At 51.9% G+C, this 23704-nt stretch overlaps 1 protein-coding gene across 1 annotated transcript; it reads left to right on the top strand.

Annotated features, from left to right (window-relative positions):
- Positions 1–5157: 5157 nt before the first annotated feature.
- On the top strand, positions 5158–22254 carry THEMIS2 (thymocyte selection associated family member 2). Its single transcript, XM_059376844.1, has 6 exons — positions 5158–5277; positions 7699–7839; positions 10717–11127; positions 16233–17311; positions 19323–19476; positions 20066–22254. The coding sequence occupies exons 1-6, from the start codon at positions 5184–5186 to the stop codon at positions 20119–20121; spliced, it is 1935 nt and encodes a 644-aa protein (XP_059232827.1). The 5' UTR covers positions 5158–5183; the 3' UTR covers positions 20122–22254.
- The last annotated feature ends 1450 nt before the right edge of the window (positions 22255–23704 follow it).

A 23704-nucleotide genomic window follows, 5' to 3' on the forward strand; every position in this document is an offset into this window, starting at 1 on the left:
CCCCCCCCCCCCCCCCCCCCCCGCCCCTGTTTGGGCCAAGTACCAAGTGCAAAAGTGTTTGGTGTCAACAAATCAGGCAGGGACCCAACCCCTACCCCCTCACCCCCAGTCACCCTGAATCACCCTACTACTGTGACCACAGGAAGCCTGGAGCCACTCATCCTCTGATGCTGAAAACTGTGAGACTTACAGAAATGAGGAACTCCTGTTCTGGGTTGTGGCAGGCCTCTCCTCAGGCTGCCTTCCCCACTTCCCCCTGCCTGCCCGCCCCTCCTCCCCTCATCTCTCCCCCAGGCCCCGCCCACCCGGACCTCTCCACACCCCACTCCACCTCTGAGGAGCTCCCAGGCTGGGAAAAGTGCCAAGGGCTGAGGCCAAGGCTACCGCAGGCCAGGCCCGGCTTCCAATACCATTTCCTCCATTTGCATGCTGTGTAACAGCCAGGAGGAGAGTTTTCCACTCAGAATCTCATTTACCTAAACTAGAAGGCAGGGAATTAAGAGAAGTAAATGTGATGAGGTTCCTGAGAAAAGTCAGAGGCACAAGAGGCCCTCCGAAAACAATCATAAGAACAGATATTGAGCGCTGGGCACGTGCCCTAAGCCCATCACTCTACCATTTCTACCAAGACCCTGCTCCCACCAGCCCACTGGAAAGAGGGGGACCGAGGCTCAGAGAGGTTAAGGAACTTGCCCAAGATCACAAAGCTAAGAAGTGGTGGAGCCAGGCTTTGAGCCCAGCTCTATTTTCAAAGCTTATCTTTTTATTCTTCATCCTCTGCTGCAATTCTAGGCCAACCCGAACCGAGCAGAAATCTGTCAGACTTGCTTGGTCCACTGAAACCTCTGGGGAAGAGATGAATAGTTATCACTGTTTCCTCCAGCCTGCCTCAGAAGCCCTCGGTTCCTCGGGGCGTCTGGCCGGCTTGGTGGTAGAGCACATAGCTCTTGGTCTTGGGGTTGTGAGTCTGAGCACCACACTGGGTATAGAGATCACTTAAATGAATAAATAAAAACTTAAAAAGAAAATTCCTAGCTTCCTCCACTTTCTTGTCGCATGATCTCAGACAATACTTTTCTGAGCCTCAGTTTTCTCACCTGTGAAATGGGAATGATAATGTCTGTCTGTCTTGCTTGTGGGGAGGCATAAGTGAACATATGTTTGTATTGAGCCTGCGCAGGGTAGGTGCCCACAGAATCACACCTGCCAGTGTTTCTGGAAACAGAGAAATGGCCCCCCTCTGCTTCACATATCCTCCTCCCTGGCCTGTGGCCCCATGGTCCCTGGCATACCTGTGTACCTCTCCTCTCAGCTCTTGCAAGAGTCCTTCCTTTTCTTATTGGGTCCATTGGAGGCTCAACAACCTTTCAACATGACAAATATGCCCACAGAAGCTACAAACACCAGCATACCATTTGACCCAGAAATTCCACTTTGGGGATCTATCTCAAGGAAACATTTTCCACACATTCATTCAGTGAGTCATTAACAACAGTAATTTATTGAGCATCTACTGTTTGCCAGGCCCTGTGATATGCTGGGACTATACTGGGGAGCAAAGCAGACTGCTACTCCAACCTCTGACCACCAGAAGACAATGATCTTTTTTTTTAAGTTCTGGATTTAAAAAAAAATTTTTTTCTATTTTATTGTAAGTAGGCCCCACACCCAATGTAGGGCTCAAACTCGTGACTCTGATGAACAGTTGCATGCTCTACCCACTGAGCCATCCAGGCGCCCCCAGAAGCTAACTGACTAATTGCTGAGGAGACATTAAATAAACAATTACACATATAAATATAAAACTGCAAAATTGTAATGGCGAGGAAATGTTTCAATGTGTTGTGTTGTAGCAGGCTTTTGCCTGCTAATCTTGTAGGTCTACTTCTGTGCCCAGGAATCTGGGAAAAGATAAAGGCAAAGGAAAGGGAGGATGTTTTTTTTTTTTTTTTTTTTGAAGATTTTATTCATTTAGGGGCACCTGGGTGGGCTCAGTGGGTTAAAGCCTCTACCTTTGCTTCAGTCATGATCCCAAGCTCCTGGGATCAAGCCCAGCATTGGGCTCTCTGCTCAGCAGGGAGCCTGCTTCCCCCTCTCTCTCTGCCTGCCTCTCTGCCTCCTTGTGATCTGTGTCTGTCGATTAAATAAATAAAATCTTTTAAAAAAAATTTTAAAAAAGGATTTTATTCATTTATTTGACAGAGAAAGAGATCACAAGGAAGCAGAGAGGCAGGCAGAGAGAGAGAGAAGCAGGCTCTCTCGATCACAGGATCCCAAGACCATGACCTGAACTGAAGGCAGAGGTGTTTTTTTTTTTTTTAAAGATTTTATTTATTTATTTGACAGAGAGAGAGATCACAAGTAGGCAGAGAGGCAGGCAGAGAGAGAGGAGGAAGCAGGCACCCTGCTGAGCAGAGAGCCCGATGTGGGACTCGATCCCAGGACTCTGAGATCATGACCTGAGACGAAGGCAGCGGCTTAACCCACTGAGCCACCCAGGCGCCCCTGAAGGCAGAGGTTTAACCCACTGAGCCACCCAGGCACCCAGGAAAGGGAGGATTTTAAAGTTTTCTGTTGAGTGTTATCACTCAGGAACTTCTCCTTGAAGGTCAAGGCTGGACCTGATGTCAGCTGGGTCATGGGGTGGGCAGCGCGTCTGTAATGTTTATGCAAAGAAAGAAAAAGACAAAAATAAGAGGCAACCTCGTGGCATGGCGTACTCTGCGACAGATTGTGGGTTCCAAATGCCATTCTCCAATAAAAGGAACCAGGCTTCTGGGGGAAATGGCTGCCTGCAGGGCTGGGGCAGAAAAAAGACCAGATGAGCCCGAAGCATCTTGTAGCATCAGACAGTAAGAAGTGCTGAGAATGCAGAACGAGGAGGGCATGGCCAAGTGACCCAGGGGCCAACCCGAAGGAACTCCCCAGGCTGGAACGATTTGAACAACAACAGAAATAATGTAGTAAAGTAAATACCCATGACTCCATACTCATGTAAATAAATAACAGAATAAATAGATAAATGGGAGGAGAAGAGACACATCTTTCTTACAGAGGACTCCCAATAATTTATTTGGATGTTCCTTCTTCTGTGAAGTGGGGCTTAGCTTTTCCTAATGGTGGGCTGCACTTAGCGACTTGTTTCCAAAGACTGGAGTATAAATGGTGGAAATAGCAGGTATCCAGTGGAGAAACCCGGAAACACCGCCTTAACTAAGCTATCACGGTTAACGTCACAGTGAAAAGTCCTGTGCCCATGTCATGTGCTCCCTAGGAGAGGCAGTGATGAGAAGGGCATATCACCTTGGTAGTATCTTGCTGGAAAAACCAAAGCCCCAGTCTAATCATGAGGACGGCATCAGAAGAAATCCCATTTGAGGGGCATTCTGCAAAATGCCTGATCTGTTCTCAAGACTGTCAAGCTTAGAAGAACTGGAACGGTTGAGAACGGGTCACACACAGGAGATATGAAGATTAAATGCAATACGGACTCCTGGGTGAGATTTTGGAACAGAAAAAGTACATCAGAGAAAAAGCAGATAAAATCCAAATAAAGTCTACAATTTAGTTAACATTAATGTAGCAATGTTGGTTTCTTAGTTTTGACAAATGTGCCCAGGTAATGTGAGATGATAGCATTAGGGGAATTGAAAACTAGCTGAGGGATGCATGGGAAATCTATTTTTTGCAACTCTAGTGTAAATTTTTAAAAGTTTAAAATCTGCACACAAACAGAATAAAGAGTTCAAAGAAACACAGCCAAGTGTTTGTAGTAAATATATTTGGATAGTGGTAAAGAATGCCCTCTTTTTGTCAGTGTCTTTTTTTTTTTTTAATTTTTGTCATTTTTTTTGGTCAGTGTCTTTAATTAGGGCTAATTAGGGTCTATTCCTTTTTTGTCAGTGTCTTTAATTTTTTTTTTTAAAGATTTTATTTATTTATCAGAGAGAGAGTGAGTGAGAGCGAGCACAGGCAGACAGAGTGGAAGGAAGAGTCAGAGGGAGAAGCAGACTCCCTGCGGAGCAAGGAGCCCGATGTGGGACGATCCCAGGACGCTGGGATCATGACCTGAGCCGAAGGCAGCTGCTTAACCAACTGAGCCACCCAGGCGTCCCTGTCAGTGTCTTTAATTAAGGTTAATTAGGGTTTATTCCTTTAATTTCAAACATTTATTATTACTTAAAAAAAGATTTATTTTAGAGAGAGAGAGAGAGCAGGGGGGAGAAGCTGAGGGAGGGAGAGCATCTCAGATAAGCCCCTCCCCCTCTCTTCCGGCTGGGCTCAGATCTTTCTCCACCGGGAGATCATGACTTCAGCCCAAACCAAGAGCTGGAGACTCAATCGACTGGGCCACTGGGGCGCCCCAAACCTTTTATTATTTATGATTAAAAGTCTATTACTTTTTTGGTAACAGAAAGTGAAATAATTTTGCGCAATACCTAAATGATCTCATTTAATCCTCACAACCAGCTAGGAAAATATTCTTTGCCCTATTTTACAGATGAGGAAACTGAAACTGAAAAGTCAGTGATTTGTTTAAAGTTAGATACCAAGCAAGAGGGCTCTCGCCTAAACAGATTTCTCTCTAGCCCAAGGAAGAAATTTTAACTACAAATGTCCAGCAGGTATGAGCGTTCTGGAAAGGTGGTGAGCTCCCCGTCCGTAAAGGAGTGCGAGTGTCCCGGAGAGGGAATCAGGAGACCTGACACTGCATCTTCTCTGCGGATGCAGAGTGCAGGGCACAGGTCTTCTGTGAGACCCAGAACTACAGCAGGCGGGCCGCGTTTCCTCCTTCTAACTGGGAAGACGGCAGGGGCAGGTGGGGAGCAGCTGGGACTTCTCCTTCATCTCCCTCAGCGCCCCCTCCTCCACCACGGGATACATCACAGACCACTGGGGACGAGTGGACATTTAGTCGGAGCCTCTGGGCGTCAGGCCCTGATCTAGACCTTTGACGTCGTGCAGCCAAGGTGAGAGGTAGGCACTGCTTCCCATTTTAGGGTTGAGGAAATCGAGGCGGTCAGATGGCACCCGCAAGGGCCCCTCGCCCGGAGATGAAAAGAGGCTCCGCCCACGTGGGCGGAGCATCCCCGCCTACCTCGGCGGGGCGGGGCGGGGCGGGGCTGCAGGCTCCGAGCGCCTGCAGCTGCCACTCCGTCTAAGTCCAACGAACCGCGAGGACGATGGAGCCGGTGTCGCTGCAGGACTTCGTTTGCGCCTTGGACCTCGCCTCCCTCCCGCGTGTGCTGCGGGTCTGCTCGGGGGTCTACTTCCAGGGTGAGTGAGGGGCCGCGACCCCTCTCTCCCGCCGCTGCCTGGCTCTCGCGGGGTGGTGGGGCAGGGGCGCTGCCCAGGCGACGGAGACCCGGGAAATCCAGCTACGCTGCCGTTGCCCAAGCCCAGGTGTGACTTGGGGCCACACTCAACCTCTCTGGGCCTCGGCTTTTGCTTTCGTGGAATGGGAGAGCGCTGATTGCCCGCAGGGTGGTGATGAGAAGTCAATGAGCTTAGACACTCAGGTGTGTGGAACCGAGCCAAGCGGGGGTGAAACCGCGGTACGCACCCCGGGAGGTCTGACCGTGGGAAAGCGGAACACTGGGGCTCGTGCCAGGTCAGCCCCCTCCGCCTGCCGTCCCACTCCGCCCCCTTGACGCCTGTCTGCGCGCCTTCATTCAGTCCTTCCACCCCACCGTCGCCCTCAGTTTTGCGACCTGATCTCTCAGCTTGGTTCTCCGCGTGCGCGACTGTTCCCCGCAGCAGCCTTCCCCGCTCTCTGCTCCTTGCGCACCTGCACATCTGCCTACCTGGTTCCCAGGAATGGGTGCAGAGGAGGGGCTCAACGGCTCCTGCTGCCTGAAGGAGCAAGAAGGCGAGAAGGACAGGCGGCGGAGGGGTGGGGATGCCGCTCAGAGGGGGAGGCGAGGGAATGGGGACGTCGGAGGTAGAGGGAACTTGGGAGACTGGGTGGAGGGGGAGAGGCTCCTTCCTGAGAAAGCAAACTAAGGCAGGGGTACCCTTGCGCATCTGTTCCCTCTTTCTCTTCCCTTGCTTTTGCCACAGCTGCTCCAGGGGAAGTGTTCTGGGGCTCCAAGGGGAGGAGCCCAGACCAATGGGGCGACATATGGAGGGCCACACAGGGAACAGGACCTGCCACCATACACTGGGTTTGGCCAGGAACTCTTGGGAATCTGGCAGATGTGGGTTCAGAGGCTGACTTTCCACTGGGGGCTCCCTGCAGGCGCTTCTCCTGTTTGAGCTCCTGCTGACATCATCCCCTGACCACCAAGTGTCACAATGGCTGCTTCCTCATTCTGCCTGACCCAGGGCATGGGAAGTGGTGGACGTTTGGTGAGAGAAGAATCTGGGAGGAGGCCAGGTGGTGGGAGTCCTGGGGCAGGTTAAGAGGCCCCACCCGGGGCGCCTGGGTGGCTCAGTGGGTTGAGCCGCTGCCTTCCGCTTGGGACATGATCTCAGGGTCCTGGGATCGAGTCCCGCATCGGGTTCTCTGCTCAGCAGGGAGCCTGCTTCCTCCTCTCTCTCTGCCTACTTATGATCTCTCTCTCTGTCAAATAAATAAATAAAATCTTTAAAAAAAAAAAAAAAAAAGAGGCCCCACCCTCCGAAGCAGTTAGCTGCATCATGAGGGCTTCCAGCTGTAGAGAGAAGCGCCCTGAGCTGGAGTCCCCATTCTGCTCCCTTGGACCCCACCCAGCCTCACCCCAGGCGCAGCTCATTATTTTTAGGGTGGGGAACAGGTCCTGCCTCAGAGGACAGTCATGGGTCTTCACTGCAGAGCACATCGGCAGTCCAGTGCCCAGTGCCCAGTGCCCCAGCTGCTGTTCACACCAGCCCTGCGGGGCCGCCCCCTGAAACTGCAGATTATGAGCCCGTGTGCATTTTCCCAGTATGGGGGTGGGATTATCATCAGCTTCTGAAAGCCCTGCTGGGGATGCTTTGGAAGGGCTGGGGTCAGGTGGCCTCAAGGCTGACCTCCGTGCGCTGTTGGGTCCCGAGTCCATAGACGGAGTATGTCCAGCCCGTGGGCGGGGGTGTGGGGGTGGAGATCTTTATCGAGCACCTTCTATGTTCCGGACACTGCTTTAGACACTTGAAAATCATTAAGTGGGACTACTGTGCTTGATGGTGGCAGCCCAGACACCTGCCTCCTGTACCCACCCTGTCGGCGGCCCTCCGCTTCCTCCCATTCTTCCTTTAAACACAGCTCACGTGAAGAAGAAAGCACTAGTGCTGGTGTCAGGCTGTGTGTGTGACCTCCAGGCAGTCTCTGCCCTTCTCTGGGCCCGATGCGCATCGACTTTGGGACTTTGGGCGTTGCTTACTCGCCCAGGACTTCAGCCCAGGCTTGGCGGCAAGGTCTGGGCCAGGGCCGGTGATGCTGGGGTGGACCAGCCCTGCCCTGCCTGTGAGCTCCGTTCAAGAGGCATGGGGGTGTGGAGAAGGCCTGAGAAGTGTCTCACAGAGGGTCCATCCAGCGCTGAAGGAAGACACAGGAGGGTTCCTGCTGCCTGAGTGTGGCTGAGCCAAGGGCCATTGGGCGGGGAAGGACAGGGGAAGCCGCTCCAGGCTGTAGGAACCGGTGCAGAGTGGAGGCAGAGCGCAGCCTGTCAGGGAACAGGGCGCAGGCCAGCTAGCACTTGGCTCCTGTGACACACAGAAACCAAATCTGTCTCTTGGCAGGCTCCATCTACGAGATCTCTGGGAATGAGTGCTGCCTCTCCACAGGGGACCTGATCAAGGTCACCCAGGTTCGCCTCCAGAAGGTGGTCTGCGAGAACCCAGGAACAGGCCGGACCATAGAAATCCCCCCCAACTTCTGTGGTAAGGCAGACAGCTCTGTGTCCTGTCCACCACCAACCCCCCCACCCCCACCCCGCCAACCCCAAGTGCACCGGCCCCCTCCAGCCCCAGCATGCACTCCCAACCCTCCAGTTTGGCCCCTGTGCTCTCACATCCCCCACTGCTCTGCCCCAAGGCCCCGGATGTCCTCTGAGGGGTCTGACGGATGTCCTCTGAGGGGTCTGACGATGCCCTTAACCTGGAGTGGCTGCACCCTCTCCATATCCATCTCTCTGGTCACATCTGCCTCTTGACTCTCTTTGTTCTGGATCTTTGTCCAGGTCCCTGTCTCTGTGTTTGCTTACACCTTTCTCCCGCCACACATTTACTGACACCTGTTGTGTGCTTGGGGCTGGGGCTGTGGAGCTCAGGATGACCTGGGAGGGTGACAGTGAGAGGAGGGCAGGAGTCAACACAGAGTTTAGAGAGGGTTCCTGGCAGGAGGAGACCACCTCCGGGGTCTGGGCAGGCTTCCTGGTGGGGGTGGCACCTGAGCAGGAAGGAGGACTTCCAGAGGGAGTAACACAGGGAATAGTATGGGCATATCTGGTGCTCCAGAAATGACAGAGCTCGGTTTCTGCAGGACATGTGTCGTTAGCGGGGCGGGCTGGGGTGGGAGGTGGGGGATGGGGTGAGGGGTGTCTGGGACGCTGAAGCCTGGTTGTGAAGCCTCGCTCTGCAGGCTGTGTGCCATGGCCTTGGCCAGTTCCTGGCTCCTCTCTGTGCCTCAGGGTACTCCTCTAGAACAGGCTTGAGGAGAGGAGTAAATGAGTTGCCTGGCAGGAAGGGCTTAGAACGGGGTGCAGCCCAGAGCAGGTGTAGTCTAAGCGCTCCTTCTTCACAGCTGTGATCGCCTGAATGGGACAGGCAAGGGTTTGGGTTCCTGGTAAAGGCAGGCGGTGGGAGAGGTGGGAGGCGGATTCCCAGAGGGCTCTGGGTGGCCACGGGCACAGTGTGGTCTTTGAGAGCACTGAAGAGCTAATGAGTGTTTCAAATACAGAAGTAGTATGCTTTATTTGGTATTTTGGGGTTTTTTCCTTTTTATTCTGAAATGTGTTCAAGTTCACAGAAGACTTGCTAAAACCACGGTATACTCTTTATCCAGACTGACCAGTTGTTTTCCAGTTTACCAATATTTTGTTATATTTCTTTCTCTCCCTCTTTCCACACACACACACATACACACACACATTCATGAACAAATATTACCATATGTGTATTTATATATACATTTTCCTGCACTATTTGAGAATGAATTGCAGACATGATAACGCTTTGTACCTAAATATTACTCCTTATATTTACTAATATTACTCCTAAGTACAAGGACATTTGTTCGTAAACTGTAGTTCAGTAATCAAATTCAGGAGATTTAATATTGATATAATACTGCTGTCTAACCTGGTTTATTCCAACAACTGACCTAATAAATCAAGGTTTCCCCTTGTTCCAGAAGCCAATCCCAAATCACATCAATTTCTTTCCCTTTTTTGAATAGGAATTTCTTTCTCCTTTTTATTATCATTATTATTCTTTTTTTTTTTTTTTTTTTTTTTTTGGCGAGAGAGAGAGAGAGAGTGCAAGCATCTGAGGTGGGAGTGGGGTAAAGGTGGAGAGAGAATCTCAAGCAGCCACCACACCCACTGCAGAGCCTGATGCGGGGCTTGATCTCATAATCCTGAGTTCAGGACCTGAGTCAAAATCAAGAGTCGGAGGCTTAACCAACTGAGCCACTTTTTTTTTTTTTTTTTTTAAGTAGGCTCCACACTGAACATGGGGCCCAACATAGGTCTTGAACTCACGATCTTGAGCTGAAATCAAGAGTCAGATGCTTAACCAACTGAGTCCCCCAGATGCCCCCAGATCACATATTGATTTCTTAATCTCCTTCAGGCTGAAACAAATCCTTAGCTTTTATCTTGACATCAGCTTCTTGAAGAATCTAGACTGGTACCTTTGCAGAAAGTCCTTGTCACACAGACAGGAGGGGGCCTTGAGGTAACTTGAGGTAACTTGGGGCACCTGGGTGGCTCAGTGGGTTAAGCCTCTGCCTTCAGCTCGGGTCATGATCTCAGGGTCCTGGGATCGAGCCCCGCATCGGGCTCTCTGCTCAGCAGGGAGCCTGCTTTCCCCTCTCTCTCTGCCTGCCTCTCTGCCTACTTGTGATCTCTTTCTGTCAAATAAATAAATAAAATCTTTAAAAAAAACAAAACAAAACAAAACTTGGGGTAACTTGCAGAGGGGACCAGAAGCGATGTGTGGATGTGGGCTATTTGAGGCCAGTACAGTGGCGGGAGAAGCATGAATGGGGACAGGGGAAGAAGTTGGATGGGGGAAGAGCAGTCGGGCCACCAGAATTGGCAGACAGGATGTGGGGTGAAGGGTGGTGGTCAGAGTTCATTTGGCTAGGAGCTCCTGGGTGTCTAGTTTGTGAGAGAGAGGGACAGTGGCGCTGCCCCAGCATGGGGTGATCGGTGTTGGGTATATGGGATTGGAGTGGTGGTGAGGAACATGGAAGCAAAGTTGGCAGAGTTGGAGGCAGGTACGGTTCAGGAGGTAGGCACAGGTGGCCACTGTCAGTGTCTTTGGGAAAACACATCCCTGTTCTGTCTCTGATGACAGTCCCTCTAAGTTCTTGCTCCTCTGCATAAGGAGGAACTGTCCCCATTTCTACTTGTCACTGTCCCTTCACACATGGTCACTGGCTGCTGCTTGTCCCTCAACCCTGTGGCCTGGATGTCCAGATGCTTGGGACTTGTCTTCGGGGGATTCTGACCGGGTTCTCTGCGGCCCTGGTATGTGTGTCCCTGGACCCACAAGGGCCCGTCCCACCTTGACACCCTCTGCTGTGCCCCACAGGCCACTTCAGCCCCCTCACCGGCCCTCAGAGCTACGAAACCCTGGAGGAGCTGCTCTCTGCTGCAACCCAGCGCTCCAGGAAGCTGCCCATCAGCTTCATGTCGACGCACAAAATCACCACAGAGACCAGGGTGGTGCCCAGGGACCAGCCCCTCCTGCTCAAGGATGTGGAGGAGTATCATAGGACCTACCGTGCCCGCTGTGTGCTGGACACTGGAACCCAGCACTTCACTCTGTACCTGCCCCTGTCCCAGAGGGGGCCCTTCTGGGAATGGGAGCCTGGCGCCCCTCGGCCCCTCCTCCAGGCCCTGCAGGATCCAGCCCTGAGCGACCGCCTCTTCACCTGCCCCACACTCCCTTGGCAGTCCCTGCTCCTGAGGCCCCAGTATGAGATCCAAGCCATCATGCACAGTGAGTCGCTGGGGCGGATTGTGGGGGGGAGGGTTGACGGGGCGAGAGAGGGGCTCCTGGAAAGCTGCTCTGGCGGAAGTTACCCCAAGTACCAGATCACTTACCCAGTACATACAATATAACAGAATGAAGAGTCCCAGATAGTGGGGCATTACTAAAAGAAGACAGGAAAAATGAGAGAACTTAAGAGTGAGGTCCCACTCTTTATAAAATTAGGCAAAAGTTGGATTATGAACTCGCTAGCAACTAGGATAAGGCAGCAGCTACACGGTAAAACCTTGACCGTTTGCTCAGGAGAAACAGATTTTCCTGCCTCTGGGGAGGAAGGGATTGTTCCTCAAGGCCTCCTCCTGTCTCTGTGACAAGGACACTGGGTGAATCCCTAGCTGTCTCATCAGCTGTCTGAGGGCAGGCTGGGGCAGCGTGCTGAGCAGGGCTGGTGAAACAGGTAGAAGCCACTGGGAGGCCAAGCCGGAGCGGAGGTGGAACGGGTGCCCTGGGGCCTCTTCCCTGGGGGACAGAGTTTGAGGACCTCCTGGACCCCGTCACCCGACATCACAGTTACTAACTCAGGACCTATCTGTCCTGTTTCGTCTCTCCCCACCCTGCCTGATTATTTCAAAACATACCCCACGTATCCCATCATTTCTCGTATAAATACTTCAGTGTGTCTTTAAAAAAATAATTTATTAAAGATTTTATTTATTTATTTGATATATAGAGAGAGATCACAAGTAGGCAGAGAGGCAGGCAGAGAGAAAGGGGGAAGCAGGCCTCCCGGCTGAGCAGAGAGCCCCATGCAGGGCTCGATCTCAGGACCCTGAGATCATGACCTGAGCCGAAGGCAGAGGCTTAACTCACTGAACCACCCATGTGCTCCTAAAAATAATTTTTTTAAACAGGCACACAATACCCTCATCATACCAAAAAAATTAACAATAATTCCTTATACCACTACTTGGTGTTTGTACTTCCTCTCCTGTCTTCTAAATTGTCCTACAGTATGTTCACAGCAGGATCCAGACAAGACCCACAAGACTGCTGTTGATTTCAGGCCTTTTAAATCTGCTACTCTACAGGGTCACCTTTCTTATTTTTCTTATAATTGATCTTTTGAAGGGACTCGGCTCTTTGTCCTGCAGGCTGTCTCGCATTTGGGTTTTGTTGACAGCGTCCTTGCGATGGAGCCAGTGGGCATCTGTCCCCTGTATTGGCCTCATGGGACTTGACATCTGGTTGTACTCGCAGCCGTGATTTATTGCAGCAAAAGGACACAAGAGTTGCCTCCTGGTGGAGTCACACAGAAACACGGAGTCCCTCCAGCACTGAACTGTGGCAACACGTGTGAGCTGTTATTTGTCAGAGAACCTCACAGACTCAGTGCCCAGGATTTTTACTGGGGGCTGGTCATGTAGGTCCCCTCTGCTTAGCATGCACCCCAATTCTTGACCTTAGTCAGAGAGCATCCCTGACTGTACAGGCTAAGGACAGGGAACCACCCCCCGCAGTAAGTGGATGGTGGGAACACACACTAAACCACGTTCCCAGACACCAGCTGAGGACCAGCCTTGTAGGCAGGCTTTTCTAGGGATAAAAGCCTCAGGCCAGCTGTTGGCTCTTTGCCACACATCTGTAGAGGTTTGACCAGACCCAGGAGGCGGTTCTCATGGCTGCAGGAGGTGTGGGGCAAGGAGTGCACCCGCCTCCCCCGCCCGGGTCTGTGTCTGTCCCCAGCCTAACTTGCAGCACTAGCCTTGGTGTCATCAGATGCAAAGCATGGGCCGGCATCTGTGATGTGAGTGGCTGTTGCAATAGTGATTTGAGTCCTAGGGCTCCTTCTTCATCTGGTAGTCAGGAAACTAAAAAAACTAAAGAGCAACTCCCCGCTGCCACCACCCCAGCTTTGGTTTACTTGCATGAGAAACGCGGGACATTGTGTTTATATAAGTCAGGGTCCCGGGGTACCATTCTCCCTCTGCTCTGGCAGACCTGGCCAGGTTCTGCCTGGCTCTCAAGCCCTGCTCTGCACGCTGCCTCCAGCCTATAGGGAGGAACATCCTAAGAGATGAGCCTATACTTTGTTTACTAGTTCGTTTTGGTTTTGTTTTGTTTTTTAAAGATTTATTTGAGAGAGAGAGAGAGTGCTTGTTGGGGAGGGGTGGAAGGGGAGGGATGGAAGGGGAGGGAGAGACTCTCCAGCAGGTTCCTTGCTGAGTGCAGAGCCTCGGGGCTCAGCCTCACATCCCTGGGATCTTGGCCTGAGCTGAAACCGAAAGAAAATTTGACACTTAACTGAGGGAGCCACCCAGGGGCCCGTTTCCTAGTTGTGGGTTTTTTTTTTTTTTTTTTTAAGATTTTATTTATTTATTTGACAGACAGAGATCACAAGTAGGCAGAGAGAGAGGGGGAAGAGGTTCCCCACTGAGCAGAGAGCCTGACTCGGGGCTCGATCCCAGGACCCTGGGATCATGACCCGAGCCAAAGGCAGAGGCTTTAACCCTCTGAGCCACCCAGGAGCACCCCTCCCCGCACTGTTTCCTAGTTTTTAAAATGAGTTGGCTCCCTAGCATTCTTCAAGGATGATTATTTAGGGTGTTTTTTGTTTGTTTGTTTGTTTGTTTGTTTTAAATCATCATTATGAACTCACAGATTTTCAGTGTTTTCAGTATTCAGTGAACTCAGTATTTTCAGTGTTCCGATCTGCTGGCATCATTATTGGTGCTCACCTTATCTCAGCCTCGGCCCAGGGGAGCCTTTTGACACACCTGCAATGGTCTCGAATACATTTTTCTTGCTTTCTGGTTTAAGTGGTTCCAGACTGTGGCACGTTTCCACTCCAGGAAGTTATCTCATTCCCAGGGAGCCCTGGTGTCTTGTGGGAAATAGCACTCAGAGAGCACGGCCGGGGGACCAGGGCTTTGAATGGTGGGTCCAGCGTCTGCCCTGGTGATGAGACAGTTCTGGGAATTCATAAAGTCCTTCGAAGAAGAAAACCAGAACTGTAGAATGAACCCCCTGTGGCTACCTCCCAGCTTCAACCAGACTTTGGCTCGCCCCGCACAGAGCAAAAATCCCAGCACTGTGGCCTGAGGCTTGTCCCCACCTGAGCCTCAGTTTCTCCCTCTGTGAGGGGGGAGGTTGTTCCTCCCTTGTCTCCCATATGGCTCACACATAAGGGACATTCGCTTACAGAGCCGCCTCTTGCATTTATAAACCTGGTACTCGCTGATGTCCAGAGAGGAAACAAGTCGCCAAGGTCATTAGCCAGTGTTTTTTATTTTTATTTTTATTGAAGATTCAGGGGCACCTGGGTGGCTCAGTGTATTGAGCCTCTGCCTTTGGCTCAGGTCATGATCTCAGGGTCCTGGCATTGATCCCCACATCAAGCTCTCTGCTCGGAAGGGAGCCTGCTTGCCCCTCTTTCTCTGCCTGCCTCTCTACCTACTTGTGATTGCTCTCTGTCAAATAAATAAATAAAGTATTTTTTAAAAATAAAGATTCATTCACTTATTTTAGAGAGAGAGAGAAAGTGCACAAGTGAGAGGGGCAGAGGGAGAGGGAGAGAGAGAATCCCAAGCAGACTCGCCTCTGAGTGAGGAACCAGACTTGGGGCTTGATCACATGACCCTGAGATCACCACCTGCGTGGAAACCAAGAATCGGAAGCTCAACCAAATGAGCCATTTAGGAGCCCCAACCGGTGTTTTTCTTAGTTTTAATTTTAATTTTTATTTATTTATTTATTTATTTTTAAGGAGAGAGAGAACGTGCATGAATGGGGTGGGGCGTTGGAGGTGGGAAGAGAATCTTAAGCAGGCTCCACACGCCGCCCGGAGCTGGACTTGGGGCACAATCTCACAACCCTGAGCTCATGTCGTGAGCCGAAATCAAGAGTTGGACATTTAACTGACTGAGCCACCCAGGCGCCCCTCTTGATGTGGTTTTATCTCTTTATTTAAAATGCAGAAAGGAGGAACTCCTGGGTGGCTCAGTTGGTTAAATGTCTGCCTTCAGCTCAGGTCGTGATCCCAGTGTCCTGGGATCGAGTGCTGCACAGGGAGCCTCCTTCTGCCTGCCACTCCCCTTGCTTTTGTGTGCATTTGCGCATGCTCTCTCTCTCTCTCTCTGACAAATAAATAAATAAATAAAACCTTAAAACACACACACACACACACACACACACACAAACGCAGAAAGGATTTGGCAAGGTAGCTTATAAAATTACATTGAAGGGGCGCCTGGGTGGCTCAGTGGGTTAAGCCTCTGCCTTCGGCTCAGGTCCTGGGATCAAGCCCTGCTTCGGGCTCTCTGCTCAGCAGGGAGCCTGCTTCTTCCTCTCTCTCTGCCTACTTGTGATCTCTGTCTGTCAAATAAATAAATTTTAAAAATAAAATGAAAATTCCATTCAAAATTCAATTAGAGTTTAAAAAGTGGTTGGATAAATTAGATAGTTGGTATTATTAATGAACTGTCAAATAATTATTATCTAGATGTAGTAATGGCATTATGGTTATGTTTTTAACTTTATCTCTTCTCTTAGAGATACACACTGAAAGGTCAAGATGACACGTAATTATTCTGATTCAAAATGACCCCCTGGAGGGGAACAGACAGGATATGAATGAAAGAGGGTGGGCCGTGAATTAGATATTGAATTAAATATTGAAGCTAGGAGGTTCACTATACTCTTGTACTTTTGTAAATGTTTAAAAATTCCTGTAATAGGGTCACTTTCATGGCTCAGTGGGTTAAAGCCTCTGCCTTCAGCTCAGGTCATGATCCCAGGGTCCTGGGATTGAGCCCCGCCCCGCATCAGGCTCTCTGCTCAACGGGGAGCCTGCTTCCTTTTCTCTCTCTGCTTGTCGGTCTGCCTGCTTGTGATATCTCTCTCCGTCAAATAAATAAATTAAATTAAAAAAAAATTCCTATAATAGCTTTCGAACAGAGGTTAAGGAAAGGAGTGAGCAAGAAATCTGATGCCATAGGAAAAGGTTGGCAGAACAGACAGGAAGGAGGTCAGCCAGCTCAGACCTCTTTGCTGGGAGTGCAGGGACACCCCTGGGCTGGTGTGCAGGGCACCCCCTGAGCTGACTCCCCTCCCCACAGTGCGCAGGACCGTCGTCAAGATCCCCTCCACCCTGGAGGTCGACGTGGAAGACGTCACTGCTTCTTCTCAGCACATCCACTTTATCCGGCCTCTGCTGCTGAGTGAGGCCCTGGCCCGGGGAGGCCCCTTCCCTCTGTCCGCGGAGATCCTGGAGGTTCCGGAGGGGCCCCCCATCTTCCTCAACCCGTGGGCAGGCTTCTTGCAGAAAGGCCAGCGGCTCCGCGTCCATGGCCTGGCCTCACCGCCCTGGCGGATCCTGGTCTCGACCAAGGGCCGGAAGGTGCCCAGACACTTCATGGTCTCCGGGGCTTATCAGGGCAAGCTGCGGCGGCGGCCGAGAGAGTTCCTCACGGCCTGTGACCTCCTGGGTGCCCTCCAGCCAGGCCAGCCACTCCGGGTCGTGGCCACAAAGGACTGTGAGGTCGAAGGGTTAGAGACCCTTAGTCTCACATCCCTGGCTGTGGGTGACAGGCTGGAGGTGCTGAGGCCCGGCCAGGCCCATGGGGCTGGAGGCCAGGACATAGATGTCTTGGTGTGTCAGCGACTAAGTGACCAGGCCGAGGAGGACGAGGAGGAGGAGGAAGATTATGAAGAGATCGAAAATGAAGACCAGATCCTGCTGCCCCTCTACATCTCTAGTAGTTTCGTGGAGGAGATGAATGATAATCGGCGCTACAGCCTGGGAGACCTGACTGCCCAGTTTTCGCTGCCCTGTGAAGTCAAGGTGGTGGCCAAGGACGGCAGCCAGCCTGCTGACCCTCTGCCCTCCTTCCCAGGCCTGCGGCTGGAGGAGAAGATCATGGAACCCTTCTTGGTGGTCAGCTTCGACTCTAACCCTGACATGTGCTTTGAGCTCCCTCCCCGGTGGCTGGACCTGACTGTCGTGGAGACCGAGCAGCAGCCGGGCCAGCCGACTGGGCCTTCCGTGGTCGCCACCGTGGAGGAGCTGACGGAAGCCTTCTACTATATGCTCCGGAAGTTACCGGCCTTCGAGAACCAGCCTCCACCACCGCGGCCGCCCAAAGGTCAAGGCCTCAGTGGGCAGAAGAAACAAAGCGGCAAGAACAAAAGTGGCCAGGTACCAACCTACCAAAGCGGGTGGGGAGGGGAACCCGCCGGGGTCACTGCGGGTCCTGCCGGTTCCTTGTCCCGCGTCACAGCTCAGTCGTACAGAGCTTACAGTTTCTACGCTTACATGCTGTGCGCCCATCATTCTTACTCAGTTCAGATGTGGGGGGCCTGAGCAGGAGCGTGAGGCTTCACCGTGCTCTCCCCGCTGTCATCCCCTCATTCCGGTTCATCAGCTGTCACCTAAACCGTGTCAGCAGCCTCCAACCCGCCCCCCCCAACCGCTGTCAGAATGGCCTCCCAAGCCCTTCCCTGGTCACCAATGGGCCTCGGCCCTGTCCTCTGAGCCTTCTGAGCCTCCAGTGACTCCTCACAGCCAGGGCGTAATGTTGACCCCTTAGCATGCCACCCAGGGAGGGTCATTTATAAGCTGACGTCAATCTCCCCCCGCCAGACCCCTCTTCCACCACCCACTCTGATCCGCACTCAGCCGCTGAGAAGCTCCCACAGCTTCTCAGTGTGCCGTGATCCCTGCCTCAGCACTTTAACACGTGCTGGGCCTTTTGCCAGAATGTGCTTCCTCCTTTCAGTGGGGAAGGCTCTGCTCGGGCTTCCTCTGGAGGTGACAGCCCTCCCCCTTCTGTGTTCACCCTGCCCTGTGGTACGTGGCCTGGTGCGGGTGGGACAACACCTAGTTTCCAGTGTGCCGTGAGGGGTCTGAGGACAGGGACCCCACCTGCTTGCAGTGGGCAGACAGCGTCGGTGCGGGCTGAACTGACCCAAACCAAGTCCCAGGGATGGAGAAAGAAGCAGGGACAGAAGCAGAAAGACCTGCTTATGGCCCAGTTCACTCGCTCTGTGGCCTCTGCTCTCCCATTTTCTCTCAGTGTCCCCGGGGATAAGGTCAGTGCTGACTTCTTAGCCGCGGCCTGCTGGGTGTCTTCTCCGTGGCGGACACTGCCCGCGCCTCACCCTGCACGGCTCTCCTGATGTCCCTGCAAGGTGGGCACCGAGAGATGGCTCTTTCTACAGTGGAGCAAACAAGAGGCACAGAGAGGGAGATGAGCCACCCTGAGGTCACACAGCTAGCAAACAGGCGACCTGGGGTTTGACGCTGGGTCCGACCGCCCAGCCCGGGCACCTCACCACATCCAAAGCACGTTGTAAAATGTAGCAAGGAAATTGCTGTGGGGAGCTTTGGGGAAACTTGCATTTTGTACTGCGAGGGGAGGCAGGAGGGGCTTGCATCCGTGGAGGCGGGAGGGCAGTTGGTTGCTGACAGAACACAGGCCTGACAGTATGGAAGAGAACGAACACAGCACAGAAAATTGAGACCTCAGGCCCCGCCTTTGCTCCTGTTGGAAGTGACTTGGGGCCCAGTCCCTGCTCACTGCCCTTGATCCTGCAACTTTTCTTCTCGGGGCATCTGTATTCCCCTTGCTGAGCAGGGGCGCTCTCCGAAGCATAGTGTGCTAGAAAAAGCATGAACTTTTGAGGTCACAGACGTGGTTCTGCATCTGAACCTCGGCCCAGCTTGCGGCCCTGTGTGAAGTATGACATGGATCGCTCTCTCTGAGCTGGTTTCCTCTTGGGTACATTGGGAGCTCAAACAGCTCCTCGGAGGGTCCCCTGAGGAGAAACGAACAGGTGTGCCTGTGGCCTGAGGTGGGAGTTCAACAAAAGTCCTCCTCCTTCTGGGACCCCTCGGGCACTCTGTCTTGAGATTTTGTGACTGCTTGTCGCCCCTTCAGCAGCAGAGGTGAAGGATGCTGACTGAACCTCCCCACCCCGCCCCCGTGGAAAAACTCGGGGCACCCCCATCTCTAGCTCCCAGCCTTTCCATCGCTCATCCTGGCCTGTCTCCCTGGCCAAAGACCATTTCATGTGCTAGAAACAAAAACACTTGGGGTCCCAGGAAGCCCTACCCTGGACAGGAAGTCAAAAGGGGAACAGAGGAAGTGACCTTGGAAGGAAATTGTATTTCATGGACCCTGCTGATTTCTGCTTTTTCTCCCACTCAGTCTTGTCAAGTCTCAGAACAGCAGCAAGCTCCTCTGCTCCCCAAAGCCAAGATGAAGACACTGCCGCAGGGTGCCACGGACAGCGCAAGCATGTACAGCAAGGTTGCTGCTCACAGGAAGGGCCTCAGGCACACTAAGCCCATCACAGATCCAGGTGGGACCCTTTTAACTAACCCTGCTCACCTGCTCACCCTTGTCCTTGCTTTTCCTCTCCTTGCTTTGTTCCTGCTCGTGCCTCCGGCGGTGCTGGCCATCCCTTGGCAAGGCCCTGCCCTTGAGCAGAACCTTCTGCAGTCCTAGTTGGACAGAGAGGCTTTTAAGTTAAAGGATGGGTTTAGGGGCGCCTGGGTGGCTCAGTCGGTTAAGCGTCTGCCTTCAGCTCAGGTTATGGTTCCAGGGTGCTGGGATCGAGCCCCGTGTCAGGCCACCTGCTCGGCGGGGAGTTTGCGTCTCCCTCTGCCCCTCCACCCATTTGTGCTCCCTTCCTCCCTCTCCCTCTCTGATAAATAAATCTTTAAAAAAAGAGAGAGAGAAGGGGTTCCCATTGTTCCTTCCCCAGGGGCTCCGGAGACCTGGCAAGGAACATGAGTTCATCTCCAACAAACTACCCCCCACCCCACCCCGAGGCAGGCAAGGGGAGTATTTATAGTGTTCAGACAGAATAATTTGTAGTTATGGTCTAGCAAGGACCTCAGGAACCTGCTTAAGGCCCAAGATCATCATTGACTTGAATTCTTTTGTAGATGACGATGAACATGATTATGAAGAGATACATGAGAAATTTCAGAATACCCTTTAGATACTGGAGCAGCCCTGCTTCTTACCTGCTGTGTCTCAGGGAGAGGCCAGTCGACCGTTACAAGCCTTTGCAAGACCTCAGACAAGAGCTCACTGAACTCGGACTGTGGACAGGAAATGGCTTCATGGAGACCAACGTGAAAAAGAGTGAACATTGTTCCAGTGTTTTCCTCATGTTCCAGGTTCCTGCCACCGAGGGCTGGCTTTTTTGGGGCCAGTACCTCGCCTTTGCCTCTTTCAGCTCAGAGCTTTGGTGTCTAGAGGAGGCAGCTGGGTTCAGTTCAGTTCTGAGTCCCCAACGCTCGTGTCTCATGAGACACGAGGAAAGGAATCTGAGATCACCAACCTTGATGGTGGTGGCACCGTGTCTCCTGCCTCTCGGTAAAGGGGACTCAACCCGGAACACCCCGCACTGAGAGCCTTTTCTTCTGTTTGCCACCCCCTCGCCCTCTTCCTCTGCCACTGAACCCTAAGCCCCTGAGAGAGCAGGACTAGGTCGCCTGTGAAGGAACATGATAGTTGCATGTGACGATCCAAGATTTTTTTGCTCGAAAACCATAGAATAAAAATGACACGTGGGTGTCTGGAAAAATGGGAACAGATACCATGTAGTAAGGTCTGTGTGCCAGACCCTTTTTAAACATTATCTAAATCCTCAACTCTCTGGATAGACAATGCGCTGATTTTAAAGGTCAGAAAACTAGCCTGAGTGGTCGGGTACTTCAGGAGGGCTGACTAGTCGTGGGCCTGGGTTAGCATCTGGGCTCACTGCCATCTGGGCTGTGGCTATGAGCAAGTTCTTTTCACCTAAGCTTCAGTTCCTTCATTTGTAAAATACAACTAACAGTTATCTACCTCACAGAATTGTTCTAAGGATCAAATGCGATAATCTTGGTGTAATATCTAGCGCAGTGCCTGGCACATAAACACTCAATAAAAATGTTAGCATCGTTCCCACTGACCCAGATAGCGCAGCTGTGGCTGAGGCCTATGTTCTTTCCCCACCCCCACACCGTCTCCCAATCACGGAATCCTTCTGTATCTGGAATATACTGAGCTCCTAGACTGTGGAGACGACATGTGTGCACTGGTTGGAGGGCCTCCCCACCCAGCGTAACCTGGGTCTATGCAGACACTAACCAGCTTCCAAGGTCAGTCCAGGCCTGTTCCTTGCGGTGAGACCACAGGCCTCACTTCCTGGAAGTGGCAGGGTTTTGGTTCCTAGATGGAGGCAGTCGTAGAACCAAGCACACCGCAGTCAGCAGAGGACAAGAGAGAGATTTAAAGGGAACCAGAGTTTCTGGCTGACATGGGAGTGGAAAGACTGTCAGTCTGGAGCTCCCGGATTTGAGGGAGTGCACCTGAGTGCGTCCTTCCAGGCCTCCTGGCTCCCACACCCCAGCAAGCAGTGCTCCAGGTGAGGCCCAAGCAGCTAGTACAAGCTGCGGGCCAGTTCCCAGGCCTGCCTCCAGAGACCAGCTCAGCTGCATGGGGGCACCCTGAGGAAGAGCGTGCTCTGGGACAAGGAATAAGTATGGATAAAAGTTCCTCCTGGGCACAGGACCCCAAGCACCAAGCTCAAGTGCAGAATGCCAATAGTTCTCACTTCCACATCTGCATTTAATTGTGGCACCAAATTGAGCAAGATCACAGAAGGGGGCCAGAGAGGGCGACCAACTCCTAGAGAAGGGTGTTTCTGAGTGTCCCGATGCTGCAAGAGCAGCAAGCAATTTCATAGCTAGGAAAGCTGGGCTGAAAAGAAAAACTTGCTTGAAAACCACAACTGTGAGGGCTCATCAGAGCGACTTGGGGGTTGGGGCGGGGGGCAGCAGGGACCACAGGCAGACAGTGCCCGTGGGGCGCTTTTGTCTTAACTCTGGACTAAGCCACTGGGCAGTGGGGAGGGTGTTAGAGTGGGGCTAGCAGTTTCCCCTGGGCGGTGGTCTCCGAGGCGAGCACACACTCCTGGGAACACACGAGATATACACTGGGAAACAGAAAAGATTAGTCCATCCCTTCATATTTATTTTTCCTATCTTTTCTCATTTTTATTTTTGAATGTCTTGTGATGTAGCGAACATGCTGACATTGTACCAGGTGTCAACGACTGCTGAATAAATGAACGTGAACTGGAGGCGCTGACTCAAAACTGGATCGAGTTCTCAATCTCCCTCAAATGATTTTTCAAGTTTTTTTTTAAAGTAATCTCTACACCCAATGTGGGGCTCATGACCCCAAGATTAAGAGTCTCAGGCTCTACAGATTTAGCCAACCAGACACCCCTTCCTCAACAACGTTTTTTTTTTTTTTTTTTTTTTTAAAGAAAAACATCTATTCAGGGGTGCCTGGGGGGGGGTTCAGTTGGTTAAGCGTCTGACTCCTGATATTGGCTCATGTGCTGATCTGGAGGTCCTGGGATCAAGCCCTGTATGGGGCTCTGCGCTCAGTGGGGAATCTGCTTGAGGATTTCTCTCCCTCTGCCCCTCCCCCTGCTCACACACATGCATGCACACTCCCCCAAATAAATATATCCATCTTTCTTTTTTAAGGGTTTTATTTATTTGATAGACCAGCGAGAGAGGGAACATAAGCAGGGAGTGGGAGAGGGAGAAGCAGGCTTCCCACCAAGCAGGGAGCCCAATGCGGGGCTCAATCCCAGGACCCTGGGATTATGACCTGAGCCAAAGGCAGAGGCTTTAACCCACTGAGCCACCCAGGTGCCACTAAATAAATCTTAGACACAAGACAAAAACCCCCATTTATTCTTCCACATCAGATGCTAATTCTTACTGGCTCTTCTCTAGTTAAAGCTGATTAAGTACTACTAGTAACCAAGGAGCCTAATTCCCCACCAGGATACTGTAACCGTCCCTCAGAATAACATACTGTTCAAAATAACTTTAACTAATGAGTTGTGCTGGTCACGCAAGCATGCTTAAAGATGACCTTGAGAAAAGGCATGTACTGGGGCGCCTGGGTGGCTCAGTGGGCTAAAGCCTCTGCCTTTGGCTCAGGTCATGATCCCAGGGTCCTGGGATCGAGCCCCACACTGGGCTCTCTGCTCAGCAGGGAGCCTGCTTCCTCCTCTCTCTCCCTCTGCCTGCCTCTCTGCCTACTTGTGATCTGTCAAATAAATAAATAAAATCTTTAAAAAAAAAAAAAAGAGAGAGAGAAAAGACACATACTAGCCACAGGCCTCTGGGGAGAGGATGAAACAGGTCCTTGAAGCCGAGCAGCTGGGAAGGCTGCCTGCTTCCCTTTTTCGTTGTCTCCCCAGAAAGTCTGCTGTAAAGCTAATCCCTTCCAGCACGCTTGCTCAACTACAAATCTGTGCTGCCGGACCACACACCTTACTCTTCTCATTTACCTCTAAGACTTGTGACCAACAGGACTCACATTCCTTCCTGTTGACCTGCTAGAACGATGGCTACTGTATAACCTTCTTTTCTTCTCCTTTGTTGCTATTTTGTATCTAAGAAACACGGGACTGAGGAGGCAACAGTCCTTCCAGCTGTGGTCCCCTGCTCCCTCTCGCTTACAGCTGGCGTGTTTATGCCTCAGTCCTCTCCCTGCCCCGTTAGGAA

This window comes from Mustela nigripes, chromosome 14 (assembly GCF_022355385.1).
Source record: "Mustela nigripes isolate SB6536 chromosome 14, MUSNIG.SB6536, whole genome shotgun sequence".
Lineage (NCBI taxonomy): Eukaryota > Metazoa > Chordata > Mammalia > Carnivora > Mustelidae > Mustela > Mustela nigripes.

Excerpts from the sequence above, each read along its gene's own strand:
- THEMIS2 (XM_059376844.1), top strand. The coding sequence starts at position 5,184 with ATGGAGCCGGTGTCGCTGCAGGACTTCGTTTGCGCCTTGGACCTCGCC. Across the intron at positions 7,840-10,716 it reads AATCCCCCCCAACTTCTGTG|GCCACTTCAGCCCCCTCACC; the intron begins GTAAGGCAGACA and ends TGTGCCCCACAG. Across the intron at positions 17,312-19,322 it reads GCAAGAACAAAAGTGGCCAG|TCTTGTCAAGTCTCAGAACA; the intron begins GTACCAACCTAC and ends TCTCCCACTCAG.